Source organism: Amblyraja radiata, chromosome 30, assembly GCF_010909765.2.
Source record: "Amblyraja radiata isolate CabotCenter1 chromosome 30, sAmbRad1.1.pri, whole genome shotgun sequence".
NCBI lineage: Eukaryota > Metazoa > Chordata > Chondrichthyes > Rajiformes > Rajidae > Amblyraja > Amblyraja radiata.
In genome coordinates this window covers 20,788,821-20,804,791 of record NC_045985.1, presented here as the reverse complement: position 1 = coordinate 20,804,791, position 15,971 = coordinate 20,788,821, and the positions used below count along the sequence as shown (strand labels likewise).

Below are 15,971 nucleotides of genomic sequence, written 5' to 3'. Positions count from 1 at the left end.
ACCTCCCTGCTCCTATACTCAAATCCTTTTGCTATGAATGCTAACATACCATTCGCTTTCTTCACTGCCTGCTGCACCTGCATGCCTACTTTTAATGACTGGTGTACCATGACACCCAGGTCTCGTTGCTTCTCCCCTTTTCCTAATCGGCCACCATTCAGATAAAAGTCTACTTTCCTGTTTTTGCCACCAAAGTGGATAACCTCACATTTATCCACATTATACTGCATCTGCCAATCCTCACGATATATAGGATTCCAAACCGAGAATAACGGATACAGTAGATGAGGTTGGAGAAGGTGCAAGTGAACCTCTGCCTCACTTGAAGGGATTGGCGGGATCCCTGGATGGAGTGGGCGGAGGATGGATATGAACATGCTTTACATCTCCGAGATTCCGATATCTCGTCGAGACCAAGCGGAGACTGGGCGACCGTTCCACTGGATACCTGCGCTCAGTCCGCCTTGACCTACACAATCTCCCGGTTACCAAACATGTTAAGTCCCCTTCCCGTTCACATACTGACCTTTCTATCCTGGGACTCCTCTACTGTTAGAGGGAGACCATGCGCATATTTGAGGAACAACACCTCACATTTAGCGTTGGCACCTTACAACCCAGCGGTATGAATATTGATATCTCTAACTTCAAATAACGTTGGCCTTAACCCCCCCCCCCCCCCCCCCCTCCACCCTAGGCGTCCTGCGAGTTCCACTGGTCGTACCCTTACACACCTCTTCCACAGTCAACAATGAACCATTGTGAGCTCTATTTTTCCTTCGTCATCAGTGTCGGCTCCGACTGTTGTACACCTGTTCATATAGCGAGGTGACGACTGGACATTGACCACAAACCCACGGACTCCAACAGCTACCCAGACTGTGCCTGCTCCAGCCCTGCCTCTTGTGAGGATGCCATCCCCATCTCTCCGTTCCTCTATCTCCGATTCAGTGGTCAAGATGGGGCCTTCTACCCCAGGACATCGGAGGCGTCCTCTTTCTTCGGGAAAAGGGGGCTTCAACTCCACTGCATTTGGTGGTGCCTCGCCTGTATCTCCGCCACTTCCTGCACATCAGATCTCAACGCCCGTCCCTACAGGCAGAATAAGGGTAGACATTCCTGGTCCTCATTTACACCTCACCAGTCCACCAGCAGGCGCTTTACCCTGCACCCACCATGGGAGATGCCACTACTGTCACTACATTTCGACCCCCATCATCATTCAGGAACACGAACAGCCCTTTCAGGTGAGGCAGAGATTCAACTGCCCCTCCTCTATCCTCGTCAATGGCACTCGGATCTCTCGATGTGGCCTCCTCTACATCTGCAGTTCCTCGTTTCTACATCTTCACACTGAACACTAGCAGCAAATGATTTTTATTCCCGGAGAAGGCAGCGTGCGGTACTGCAGGGAGTCAGAGGTTTGTATTTTGAACCAGGAAGTTGCTGAAGTTAACATGGCTACGAAAGATCAGGTCGACAGTTTAACCAAGGAGCTCGATTGTCCCATCTGCCTGGATTTCTTCACCGATCCGGTGTCACTGGAGTGTGGGCACAACTTCTGCCGCTCCTGTATCACACAGAGTTGGGACAGGGAGGGGAGAAACTCCTGCCCGGAATGTAGAGAGGAGTTTGTGAATCGCACCCTCGGGGTAAGTCGGGCCTTGGCGAGACTGTCAGATAAATTTCGGACACTGCGCGAGAATCAGGAGAAGGGAGTTACACACGACTGCGAAGAACATCAGGAAGAGCTAAAGCTGTTTTGTGAAGCTGATATGGAGCTGATCTGTGTGATTTGTGCAGCGGGGCGGAAACACAAGTCTCACAGCTTCACGCTGATAGCAGAAGCTGCTGAATTCTACAAGGTAAAAGCAAGCCGATTGTGATCACATCATTGTTTAATTCCTTCTGTATTGTCCAACAATTTAATTCTCTAATTATTAAACACAATCCTAGGATCAAGTGAGATACTCCTTCGAATCTCTCGCCAAAAATAAATCAGAGATCCAGCAAATGGAGCAGCAACAGAAACAGAAGATTTCTGGAGTTCTGGTGAGGCTTTTCAGTTTCGATTTCCTGATCTTGTGTAGATTTGATTCCTGTGAATGCGTGTAATAATAGGGCAGCGCAGTGACACAAGTAGTGCTGCTGAATTTGGTGAGCGGGTTCGATCCTGACCTCGGGTGCTGCCCGTGTGGTTCGCGCGTTCTCCCAGTCAGATTACTTCCACCTCCCAAAGACACGCGGGGTAGGGAATTGGATTGCGGGAGTGGAATTGGTGGGATATGGGTTTATTCTCATGACCTTTCAGAAGCATTTAGACAAGGTCATAAGGTCATAAGTAATAGGAGAGGAATTTTTTTTTTTTTTTTTTTTTTTTAATTTTATTTATTTATTCCGAACAAGTAAAGACATTAAAGACATTAATATTAACAAAATCGAAATTATCAAACAATTGGACATTACAATCAATATTTACAAAGCAATGAGAAGAACAAAATCAAATTCCAATGTCCAACTCTGTGTCTGTACAAGCTCGAAAAGGAGTGAGAAGAAGAATAACTTATTAAATCTGACCCCTTTTCCCCAACACTTCTACCATATTTAAAAATCAATTCATTACTAATAATAATACTACCCTAGGCAATTTCCCATAATACCTACAGACATATATATACATACAACTATTATGTACATACAAACTTCATATCTGAAGTACCCAAACATAAGTAAACAATAGTAAAGCAATAGATAAACATCAACCCCCACTTGTCAACCATCCCCTCCATCCCTGTACCCCTTGAGAATTATTTTTTTATATATCATTTTAAAATGATTCATGTTTGAGCATTGCTTCAATTCCCCGTTCAATTTATTCCACACTCCTACTCCACAAACCGAAATACAAAAGGTTTTTCTAGTCGTACGGACTTTTTGTTTCTTAAAGGGACGACAGATGGCACAATGGGCTAAGTGTTCGGCTGGCAACCGGAAGGTAGCTGGTTCGAATCCCGCTTGGAGTGCATACTGTCGTTGTGTCCTTGGGCAAGATACTTCACCCACCTTTGCCTGTGTGTGTGGATGTAATTATGTGAAGCACTTTGGGGTCAATGCAAGTTGACTAAAAATGTGCTATATAAATAAAGAAATTTAATTTAATTTAAAGTTAAATATTCCTCTTAAATTGTAACCCCCCACACGCTCGTTAAATAATTTTTGAATGTTTCCAGGTAAATTTTTATTTTTGGCCCTAAACATTATCTGAGCTGTTTTGAATGTAACCAAATCTTCTAATTTTAATAATTTTGACTCTAAAAATAATGGATTCGTATGACCCAGATACTTAGCATTATGGATAATACGAATTGCTCTTTTTTGCATCATGGTTAATGAGTGTATCGAATTTTTATAGTTATTACCCCAGACTTCTGCACAATAATTTAAGTAGGGTAAAATTAATGAAGAATAAAGAATACGGAGTGATTTGTAATCCAGAGCTTGCTTGGCTTTGTATAATACAGAGATACTTTTTGACAATTTTAATTTTACATGTTTAATATGTGATTTCCAGCTTATTTTATCGTCAATTATAACCCCAAGAAATTTATTTTCATGCACTCTTTCAACTTCCACCCCATTTATCTTTATACTTACTAGTGTATTTATTCTACAATTACCAAATAACATTATTTTAGTTTTACTCAGATTTAATGAAATTTTATTCCTATCAAACCATATTTTCAATTTACCCATTTCTTTTATTATTTTATCCAATAGCTGTTTTAAATCTTCCCCAGAACAAAAAATATTTGTATCATCTGCAAACAAAACCAGCCTCAAGACATTGGACACATTACAAATATCATTTATGTACATGATAAATAATTTTGGGCCCAGCACTGACCCCTGTGGTACACCACACACAATGTCCAAGCATGTAGAATTATGACTACCCAGATTTACAAACTGTTGCCTGTTACTTAAGTAGCTTTTAATCCAGTCCAGTACTATTCCTCTAATTCCATACCTCTCCAATTTTTTAAATAAAATATCATGATTAATTGTATCAAATGCTTTTTTTATGTCAATGAATATCCCAGCTGCATATAATTTCTTATCAATGGCGTTTGTGATGTCTTCAATTAATTCTAGTATTGCAAGTGATGTTGATCTATTTGTTCTGAATCCATATTGACTTTCTGTGATTAATTTATTCTTTTCTACAAATTTGTCTAATCTATTATTAAACATTTTTTCTAATATTTTGGAAAATTGTGGGAGTAAGGAAACAGGTCTATAGTTTGTAAAATGATGCTTGTTCCCAGTTTTGTATATTGGTATTATTTTTGCTATTTTCATTTGAATTGGAAAAGTACCGGTTTGGAAGGATAAATTACAGATGAATGTTAAAGGTTTGGAGATCCCCTCAATGACCATCTTAACTAGCTACATGTCAATGTCGTTGAAATCGGTAGACTTTTTATTTTTACATGTTTTGACAATATCCAACAGTTCTTTTTCTTCTACTGCCGTAAGAAACATAGAGCAGGGATTTCTCTCCACTAAATTCTCAGGAGTTTCTCCAGATGTCCCTGAATCAGGGATTTGTTTAGCCAGGTCTGGTCCAATATTTACAAAAAAATTATTAAAGCTATTAGCTATATCTTCCATATTGTAATTTTCCTTATCCTTATCAATAAAATACTTCGGGTAATTTGTTCTCCCCGGACCATTTCTGATAATGCTATTAAGTATGCTCCATATTCTTTTTATATTGTCTTTATTGTCATCTAATTTCTTCTTATAATAATCTTTCTTGCTTTCTCTTATGATGTAGGTTAATTTATTTTTATACTTTTTATATTTATTTTCTGTATCTTTAGTTCTCTCTCTTATAAAATCTCTGTATAGGGCATTTTTTTTTTACAAGCATTTTGTAATCCCTTTGTAATCCATGGACATTTAGTATATTTAGATTTTCTATTATATTCTTTAATTGGACAATTTTTATCATATAATGACTTAAACATAGCAATAAATGTTTCATAAGCACTATCAATGTCTCTTTTTTGGTATATTATATCCCAGTTTTGTGCCAATAGATCCTTTTTTAGTGCATTGATAGCTTCCTCCGATCTCACTCGTCTATATTCTATTAATTTGTTTGGTTTGTTGCTCCTGTGGATATTATCATAAACTATAGAAACTGGCAGATGGTCACTTATATCATTAATTAATAATCCACTTACTATTTTATTTTCCACATCATTATTAAATATATTGTCAATGAGTGTAGCGCAATGGGAAGTAATTCTACTCGGTCTAGTGATTTTAGGAAATAGACTCATGCTGTACATAGTATTAATAAAATCTTCTGTAAGGTTGTGTTGGGTTATTGGGAATTGGGTTATTAGATTAGATTAGATTAGATTATTTAATGACCACACAGTCAAGCTGGTGGAATACAGGTTCAGTACAGGATGTCACAAGGTAGGCTGATTCCCGTCAAACATAACATAAAACACAACATCATTCAATATACAGTACATGCATGGGGAGGATATGTGCTGTTGTCATAGTGTGTTCAGAATTCGGATTGCGTGTGGGTAAAAACTGTTTTTAAATCGAGATGTCTTGGCGGACAGTGAGCTGTAGCGCCTTCCTGATGGCAGCAGGTGGATGATGTGGTGAGCTGGGTGGGAGGGATCAGAGATGATTTTCTTCACCCTTGACACAGACCGTTTGTGATGGAGTGATTCTATTGATGGAAGGGGAGTGTTGATGATTTTGGATGCTTTGTTAACTATGCGTTGTAATTTATTACGGGAGTGAGTGTCTAAACTGCTGAACCAGACTGTAATTGATGAAGTGAGCATGCTTTGGATGATGGCTGTGTAGAATTTGATTAGGAGGTGTTTCCTTACTCTAAACATCTTGAGCTGGCGGAGGAAGAAGAGTCTTTGGTTGGCTTTTTTGTAGATGTGATTTGAATTGATTTTCCATTTGAGGTTATTGCTTATGTGGGTGCCTAGAAATTTGTATGAGTCAGTGGTGGATATGGGTTCGCCTGAGATGAGTAGGGGGGTCTTGGGTTGTGCCTTACGTCTGAAATCAATGATGAGTTCGTGTGTTTTTGATGTGTTGAGTAAGAGGTTATTATCTGTGCACCAAGTGACTGCTTTGTGTGTTTGAGTGCGGTATTCTGTTTCATTATTGTTCGAGATGAGACCTATGATGGTTGTGTCATCTGCGTATTTATAAATTTTAACTGAACTATGCTGGGATGTGAATTGGTTTGTGTAGAGTGAGAATAACCAGGGAGACAAGACGCAGCCCTGAGGGGCTCCTGTGCTGAGGTGCAGGGGGTGAGATATTGTGTTATGTATCTTCACCCTCTGTTGTCTGTTCCAAAGGAAGCTGTAGATCCAGTGACAGATGCAGGGGTCGATGTTCATGTCCGTTAATTTATGGAAGAGTTTAACCGGGTTGATGGAGTTAAATGCCGAACTGAAGTCCATGAACAGGATGCGGGCGTACGTGTTGGCGGTTTCCAGGTGTTGCAGAGTGTGATGAATGGCCAGATTGACTGTGTCTTCCACTGACCTATTGGCTCTGTATGCGAATTGGTGTGGGTCCAAATTGGAGGAAGTGCTGGTTTTGGGGTGAGCAAGAATAATGCGCTCGAATGACTTCATGGCCACAGATGTAAGGGCATTCGGGCCATCAAGACTACTCCGCCATTCAATCATGGCTGATCTGTCTCCCAACGCTATTCTCATGCCTTCTCTCGATAACTTCTGGTACCTGTACCAATCAAAAATCTATCTATCTCCGCCTTAAAAAAAATCCATTAACTTGGCTTCCACAGCCTTTCACAGAATTCTACAGATTCATCACCCTCTGACTAAAGACATTTCTCCTCATCTCCATCCTAATAGAACGTATTTTAATTCTGAGTTTATTCTTAGACTCTCCCACTAGTTGAAACATCCTCTCCACATCCACTTTATCAAAGACTATTCTGTATGTTTCAATGAGATTCCCCCACATTCTTCTAAACTCCAGCGAGTATTCTTCTAAACCCCAGTGCTGCCAAACGCTCATCATACTATGGGTTAATGGTCAAACTCTTGAATTTCCAAGATAATAAAAGCTATTGATGAAATGGAAGTACATGAGATTGGTGAGGATACGTACAGTTGCCAGTATGGATATGATTGGCGGAATGGCCAATTCCTGTGCTCTACGGCTGGATATTGATTGGACAAATAATACCTTCTATACCGTGAGGAAACACAATACAATGACACACCTTTCATTTTGCAGAAACAGTCACACAACCTTCAGTCACAGATCGCATCCCAGTTTGCTGAACTGCACCAGATTCTCACTGAGAAAGAGCAGCACGTAGTGGCAGATATCCGGGAGGAAGAGAAGAAGATTCTAAATACAATGGAGAAAAATCTTGAAGAGATTCGCGAGAAATTAAATTCCATTCAGGAGGAACTCGTAAAGCTACAGGCACAGATGGATCAAAAAGACAGCGTGGTATTTCTGAGGGTGAGATTGGCAAAGTGAAAATGCACAGTTAAAAAATGGTGGGGACGTCTCTGAAATAAATGCCGCGTTTACCAGTAATTCAGAACTCGGTGAATGTCCCGTCTGTTTCAGCACTGTGCTGCTGATATTGCCAAATTAAATATCCTCCCGCATAAACTATGTTGGATCTCAGCACTGCCTGCAGTCTCCTTGGGGAAAATTATTGCTGTGATCTTGTCACTGAGTTAATGAATGTTAATATTTCCCCTAAAATAAGGAACATTTTCGCGAATCACAAGATCATGTGCAAAGTATGTTCCACTTTAGTGGGAAAGCATATCGCGGCTTTAAATCGGCCTGTTGAAGGCAGTGTAATGATCATGTCCTCGGAACACTTAATCAGTTCAAGCCTTTATCCACCTTAACATTCCTTAAAGTCGCCAGCACTGACGGGGACCACTTCCATCCAACGTTAACCCTGCGCTCTTCAAGGGACGTATTATCTCCCTAGTTATTATATTGCAATCATTACACTTGTAGAATCTCTACGCCAATGTCCACTTCTGTCTGTGTCACAACAACAATAAGAGTTGGGAGATGGAAAAGTTCTGGAGCTTGTTGTAATTTGTGTGAAACTCCCACTGTTGGAATGGGAATGTCCCGTATCAGTCTACTCAGATTTGTGTTTGATTTCTTGCAGGAGCAAGCTGGTGCGAACAGGAGGTAGGACATGCTCATGGCAGAAACACTGCATGTTTGTGTCGAACAACTCAAAAAACTGGTAAGGCTCAATTTATAACCTGATGTTAAATATTTGCAGGGAAAGTGAGGAAGTGAAAACACTCTCAGTGACAGACGGTGCCTTGACGATTGACAAAATCGATCACCACTTTTTGATGAACACGTTGTGGAGAGAAACGTCTACCATTAATCAAGGTAAAACCTGTCCAGTTCCCCCATCTTCTTATTTATAATGCCTTTATGTAACACAGATGCAAACATTGCCGATAGAAATTGTACACATCTCTAACACGTCCTTTGGCAACTATCACTCTACCAGTATTCACCAAGGAGAAGGATATTGAATTATGTGAGGTAAGGGAAACAAGTACAGTAGCTATGGAAACTATGAGATTCAAAGAAGAGGAAGTACTGACATTTTGAAAAATATAAACGTGGATAAGTCTCCAGGTCCGGACAGGATATTCCCTAGGACATTGAGGGAAGTTAGTGTAGAAATAGCGGGGGCTATGATAGAAATATTTCAAATGTCATTAGAAACGGGAATAGTGCCGGAGGATTGGCGTGCTGCGCATGTTGTTCCATTGTTTAAAAAGGGTTCTAAGAGTAAACCTAGCAATTATAGACCTGTTAGTTTGACTTCAGTGGTGGGCAAATTAATGGAAAGGATACTTAGAGATAATATATATAAGCATCTGGAACAGTCAACATGGATTTGTGCCTGGAAGGTCATGTTTGACTAATCATCTTGAATTTTTTGTAAAGGTTACTAGGGAAATTGATGAGGATAAAGCAGTGGATGTTGTCTATATGGACTTTAGTAAGGCCTTTGACAAGGTTCCTCATGGAAGGTTGGTTAAGAATGTTCAATTGTTAGGGTATTAATGCAGGAGTTGCAAGATGGATTCAACAGTGGCTGACACGGGTGCCACAGGAATCTGTGTTGGGTCCACTGTTATTTGTCATGTACATCAATCATCTGGATGCTGGGGTGATAAATTGGATTAGTAAGTATGCAGATGATACTAAGATAGGTGTGTTGTGGATAATGAAGTAGATTTCCAAAGTCTACATAGAGATTTAGGCCATTTGGAAGAATGGGCTGAAAGATGGCAGATGGAGTTTAATGCTGATAAGTGTGAGTTGCTACATCTTGGCAGGACAAATCAAAATATGGTAAATGGTAGCGAATTGAGTAATGCAGTTGAACAGAGGGATCTAGGAATAACTGTGCATAGTTCCCTGAAGGTGGAATCTCACGTAGATAGGGTGGTAAAGAAAGCCTTTGGTGTGCTAGCCTTTATAAATCAGAGCATTGAGTATAGAAGTTGGGATGTAATGTTAAAATTGTACAAGGCATTGGTGAGACCAATTCTGGAGTATGGTGCACAATTTTGGTCACCCATATTATAGGAAGGATGTCAACAAAATAGAGAGAGTACAGAGGAGATTTACTAGAATGTTGCCTGGGTTTCAGCAACTAAGTTACAGAGAAAGGTTGAATAGGTTAGGTCTTTATAAGTATCTGGATAAACAGGGTCTGATTAGGAACAGTCAACATGGATTTGTGCCTGGAAGGTCATGTTTGACTAATCTTCTTGAATTTTTTGAAGATGTTACTCGGGAAATTGATGAGGGTAAAGCAGTGGATGTTGTATATATGGACTTCAGTAAGGCCTTTGACAAGTTTCCTCATGGAAGGTTGGTTAAGAAGGTTCAATGGTTGGGTATTAATGGTGGAGTAGCAAGATGGATTCAACAGTGGCTGAATGGGAGATGCCAGAGAGTAATGGTGGACGGTTGTTTGTCAGGTTGGAGGCCAGTGACGAGTAGGGTGCCACAGGGATCTGTGTTGGGTCCACTGTTGTTTGTCATGTACATCAATGATCTGGATGATGGTGTGGTAAATTGGATTAGTAAGTATGCAGATGATACTAAGATAGGTGGGGTTGTGGATAATGAAGTAGAGTTTCAAAGTCTACAGAGAGATTTATGCCAGTTGGAAGAGTGGGCTGAAAGATGACAGATGGAGTTTAATGCTGATAAGTGTGAGGTGCTACATCTTGGCAGGACAAATCAAAATAGGACATACATGGTGAATGGTAGGGAATTGAAGAATGCAGGTGAACAGAGGGATCTGGGAATAACTGTGCACAGTTCCCTGAAAGTGGAATCTCATGTAGATAGGGTGGTAAAGAAAGCTTTTGGTGTGCTGGCCTTTATAAATCAGAGCATTGAGTATAGAAGTTGGGATGTAATGTTAAAATTGTACAAGGCATTGGAGAGGCCAATTCTGGAGTATGGTGTACAATTTTGGTCGCCTAATTATAGGAAGGATGTCAACAAAATAGAGAGCGAGTACAGAGGAGATTTACTAGAATGTTGCCTGGGTTTCAGCAACTAAGTTACAGAGAAAGGTTGAACAAGTTAGGGCTTTATTCTTTGGAGCGCAGAAGGTTAAGGGGGGACTTGATAGAGGTCTTTAAAATGATGAGAGGGATAGACAGAGTTGACGTGGATAAGCTTTTCCCACTGAGAGTAGGGAAGTTCAAACAAGGGGACATGACTTGAGAATTAAGGGACTGAAGTTTAGGGGTAACATGAGGGAGAACTTCTTTACTCAGAGAGTGGTGGCTGTGTGGAATGAGCTTCCAGTGAAGGTGATGGAGGCAGGTTCGATTTTATCATTTAAAAATAAATTGGATAGTTATATGGATGGGAAAGGAATGGAGGGTTATGGTCTGAGTGCAGGTAGATGGGACTAGGGGGAAAAAAGTGTTCGGCACGGACTTGTAGGGCCGAGATGGCTTGTTTCCGTGCTGTAATTGTTATATGGTTATATGGTTATATCAGCCTACCATACGAGTTGTTGCTCCCAATCTTACTAATCATACCTCCTATATTCGCATCCAAGTCATGAAAATTTTCCATAAACAGCAGTGACTATCTGACATCTTCTACCCTAGTAGCAGATTATTGTCAATAGACAAAGTGGACACAGATGGATATTTGAAAGGTTGAGAAATTGAGGGTTATGGAGAACTCACATAGAACAGGAATTGGTGCCAGCTTTGATCAGTCATGATCAAATTGGGTGGCAGGGCAGGCCTGGAGAGCAGGGCCTACCCCTCCTGCTAGTTTCTTGATTTCTTAAGCTTTTTTCATACCTGTAGAATTATAAATTTTACACACTGGGAATGCAGCAAAGATTGACAATATTTGTCCCTGGGACAAAGGGTTTGCTGTGCAGGATGAGATTGAGTAGCCTAGCCTAGGCCTGTGTACTAGAGAGTTCAGGTGTTTTAGAGGAGATCTTAGTGAAACACAAAGTTCTTATAGGGTTCAGTGGGCTGGATGCATGGAGGATGTTTTCCCTGGTCAGCCAGTGGTCACACACTCAATATCTGGGCTGGACCTTTTAGGATAGCAATAAGGAGACCCTACTGTATGTAGAGACTGGGGGACTTTTGGAATTCCCTGTTCCGGTGACTGTGCAGAGTCAGTCTGAGGGGGGTCTCGACCCAAAACGTCATCCATTCCTTCTCTCCAGAGATGCTGCCTTGCCGCTGAGTTACTCCAGCAGTTTGGCTCCACCAGTCATTCAGTGTTCCTGGAGCTAATGAGCCATTACAGAGTCAGGCCCTTAGGCCCATGACCTACATGTCCACCTTTTCTCCAGCTACACTAATCCATTGGCCCACATTACATCCATATTCTTCTAAACCTCACCTATTTAAAAGCCGCTTAAATATGGTGATTATATCTGACCACCACTTCCTCTGCAGCATGTTCCAGATATTAATCACTCTCTGTGTGAAGAAAAAGTACCACTTAGATCCACTTTAAAACTCTTTCCTCTCACCATAAACCTGCGTTCTCCTGTTTTGATATCCTTGCATGAGAATAAGGTTTCGATACACTCAGTGGCAGACTGGGTCTAAAATTATTGGTTGCCAGGAGACAAAGGGGGCCCACTTCATCAGGGGCCCACTTGCCATCGGGCAAGCTGACACCCTGGCCAGTCCACCACTGGATACACTACCTGATTTGATATCCTGCTGCAGACTTTGACAACATACCTCTCTATCCACAATCTTGCATTCTCCACAAAAATACTAATCATAGCTTCTCAATTCACACCTAATTTATGAAAATATCAAATAAACAGCAAAGGTTGCGTACCGATCTCTGCTGCTCACCACCAGTCACATACCTCCAAGCAAAAAATCATCCTTCTACTGCCATCTTCTACCTCCACCCATCAAGCCAATTCTGGATCAAATTTCCCAGCTTGGATCCCTTTCATTTCTGGACCAGCCTTACATGCAAAACATTGTCAACTTCCTCAGTGAAATTCACATATTCATTCACAAAAAGATCAGTGTGTTCCTGATTGCACACACCTGTGAATCCCCTCTCTTTCAGCGACCCTACAACCCCAAGTCTTCACCCATTCTGCCTGACATTCGATCATTCAATCTCTCCTTCCTTCCATGGTCCAAGCCACCCTCCCTCTGTTTCGTCTTCCAATCCAAAAAAGAGGGAATATGATCATGCCCCTCATGTCTGCCACTATTCACTATGATCACGGTGACTCCATCCCACACCTCTACCTTCTCTATAACAACTTCAAATTACCACTCACCTCAATATCCTCTTCCTCCGACCTGCCTTCATATATGAACAGCGAGCTTCATGCATCCATCCCCGCCGCATTCTCGCATATCTCCTCGGCGTCCGCGTTCCCATTCCTCCCCCCCCCCCCCCCCCCCTGTTGTCCATCCGATATTGTTGGGGGATGTAATCCCAGGCAAGGTTGCAGCTGGTCGTCCGCCTGTGGCTGAGGTCGAGTCTCCCCCCAACCCCCGGGGACTCTCTGATTCTCTGACTCTCTCTCCCTCCCCCCTCCCCTTCCCCCCTAGTCTCCGTCACCCTGGATGTGGAAACGGCTCATCCCAACCTCGAGGTGTCTGTGGATCGGAAGGGGGTGAGATGGACCGGGACCCTGATGAATCTCCCTGACACCGGGAAGAGGTTTACATTCAGTCGGTGTGTGCTGGGATCAGAGGGATTCACATCGGGGAGACATTACTGGGAGGTGGAGGTGGCGGGTACCCGGCGCTGGAGTCTGGGAGTCGCCGCAGAATCTGTAGAGAGGAAGAGAGTGGTGGAACTGACCCCGGAGACTGGAGTCTGGATCATCAGGCGGCGAGGTGACAAGTTTGATCCATTCACTTCCTCTCCATCCCGTCTCCCAACCCGTCCCATCCCCGGGAGGGTGGGAGTTTATCTCAATTACGAGTCCGGGACAGTTTCATTTTATGACGCGGACACCAAGTCCCATCTCCACACCTTCACTGGGAATAAATTCACGGAGAAACTTTATCCTTTCTTCTGGACTTGGGCTGTGAACCAGTGGCTGAGAATCTGCTCCGGTTCCGCTCCGGGTGTGTAAAAGGGTCGGGTCCCGGGACCGGCGTCAGGAGCGGGGCTCAGGGACTGTGGGGCAGAAACCCGGTGGACAACAGGTCGGCGCTGAACGGCTCCCATTTAATCCCCAAATTCCGCATCGTAAAATGAGGGCGCAAATAAAACCAGGAGGAATGTAAATGTGGGAAGAGTGAAATAAACTGTGAAATTGGAGCTGTCGATCTGTTCATTCCAGCGTGTTTCCCACATCCGTGAACGGAACAGGAATACTTTTGTGAAAATATAAAGATTGAAGCAATCGCCCTGGGCTCCGCGGGTTCAGCAGCAGCAGCCGCGGGCCGCGAGTCCTGAGCTCTGGGCTCCCCGGGTCCTAAACTCCCCCCGAATCACAACGCGGCAAAAGCGGTGTTGGTGCGGACTTCAACAGCGGCGAAAAGGCAGGGGCAAGCAGGGCCGGATTTGCGTATAAGATAGACAAGTTTAAGCTTAGGGCCTCGAAATCTAGGGGGGCCTCGGCCCGCTCCACCAAGGTGTATAAAACTTTTGACATATTCGTATTTTCTGAGCCCTGTCCTTTCAACAGTCAGGAGTGTTCGAGTCGGTGCGCGGGTGCAAGTTTAACAATGTCAGAACCAGCTCCGACTGTGCCCGACCTGCCTGCTTCAGGGGAGAAGAGATAAGGCTCCGGGCGGGGTAAAGGGTAGGTGGAATCGAGCAGCCACCCGCTACCATAGGCGGAATGATCCTTTCTATGGTTAACCCTGCTCACAGTCTCTGATGGGGCTGGTTTCCCGCCCACCGGGACCTCCCACGCTTTGCCCGCTGACCCTCGCCACTCCACCGCCCTCCAGCAGCCCGCAGCCGTCGCCTATACATGCAGCCTGGACTCAGCACCGGGCCTCAAGTTTCCATGCTGCAGACTCCAACTCCCCTGAGTTTGACTGCTCTGGGTCCTAGTGCTAGTCCTCCCAACGCAGGTAACCTGTTTCTGTTCCACTCGGTCTTCACCATTCCCCTCAAACCATGTGACCCCAGCTCTTCCCCACCCACACTTCAGACCTCATACCCCTTTACCCCCTGACCACCCACCAGCCCCCCACCAGACATCGCCTGGGCCTCAGTCCACTCACCTGCCTTCCTCTGGCCCCAATCCCCATCCCTGCTGTGTGTTCACCATCCCCCCTGACCTCCCCCTCTCAGATACCGAACGGTCTGTCCGCAGCAGAGGCCTCACCATTGTCCCCCTCCGTCCCCACCTCAATGAGTTCCGCGCCCGCCGCGATTTGGAGCTCTCCTTCCGAGGGCAGTCTTATGACAATGCTGCCAAGATGGCTGGTAGGTACAAGGGTATGCAGCAAAAAATCCTTGAAAATTTTTTTTTGCAAGAGTTATTCCATACGCTGGTGGGCCATTCGGCTGTTGATTGCTGCCTTAATGACGGTTTGTATGCAGTGCAGTATGCAATGCAGTGATTGATAAACATAGAAATATAGAAACAGGTGCAGGAGGAGGCCATTCGGCACTTCGCGACAGCACCGCCATTCATTGTGATCATGGCTGATCGGCCTGTATCAATAACCAATGCCTGCCTTCTCCCCATATCCCTTGACTCCACTAGCCCCTAGAGCTCTATCTAACTCTCTCTTAAATCCATCCAGTGATTTGGCCTCCACTGCCCTCTGTGGCAGGGAATTCCATAAATTCACAACTCTCTGGGCGGAAAACGTTTTTTCTCACCTCAGTCTTAAATGACCTCCCCTTTATTCTAAGACTGTGGCCCCTGGTTCTGGACTCGCCCAACATTGGGAACATTTTTCCTGCGTCTTGCTTGTCCAGTCCTTTTATAATTTTATATGTTTCTATAAGATACCCCCTCATCCTTCTAAACTCCAGTGAATACAAGCTTAGTCTTTTCAATCTTTCCTCACATGACAGTCCTGCCATACCAGGGATCAATCTTGTGAACCTACGCTGCACTGCCTCAATCACAAGGATGTCCTTCCGCAAATTAGGAGACCAAAACTGTACACAATACTCCAGATGTGGCCCTATACAACTGCAGAAGAACCTCTTTACGCCTATCCTGAAATCCTCTTGTTATGAAGGCCAACATTCCATTAGCTTTCTTCACTGCCTGCTGCACATGTAAGCCAACTTTCAGTGACCGGTGTACAAGGACACCCATGTCTCGCTGTACTTCCCCTTACCTAACCTAACCCCATTGAGATAATAATCTGCCCCCTTGTTTTTGCCGCCAAAGT

General features: G+C 43.5%; 1 protein-coding gene across 1 annotated transcript; it reads left to right on the top strand.

The window, feature by feature from the left end:
- The first annotated feature begins 1,442 nt into the window (after positions 1-1,442).
- LOC116990034 (E3 ubiquitin-protein ligase TRIM39-like) lies at positions 1,443-14,061 on the top strand. The gene is made up of 7 exons (XM_033047559.1): positions 1,443-1,865; positions 1,957-2,052; positions 7,327-7,374; positions 8,051-8,262; positions 8,360-8,475; positions 13,203-13,687; positions 13,975-14,061. The coding sequence occupies exons 1-7, from the start codon at positions 1,458-1,460 to the stop codon at positions 14,059-14,061; spliced, it is 1,452 nt and encodes a 483-aa protein (XP_032903450.1). The 5' UTR covers positions 1,443-1,457.
- The last annotated feature ends 1,910 nt before the right edge of the window (positions 14,062-15,971 follow it).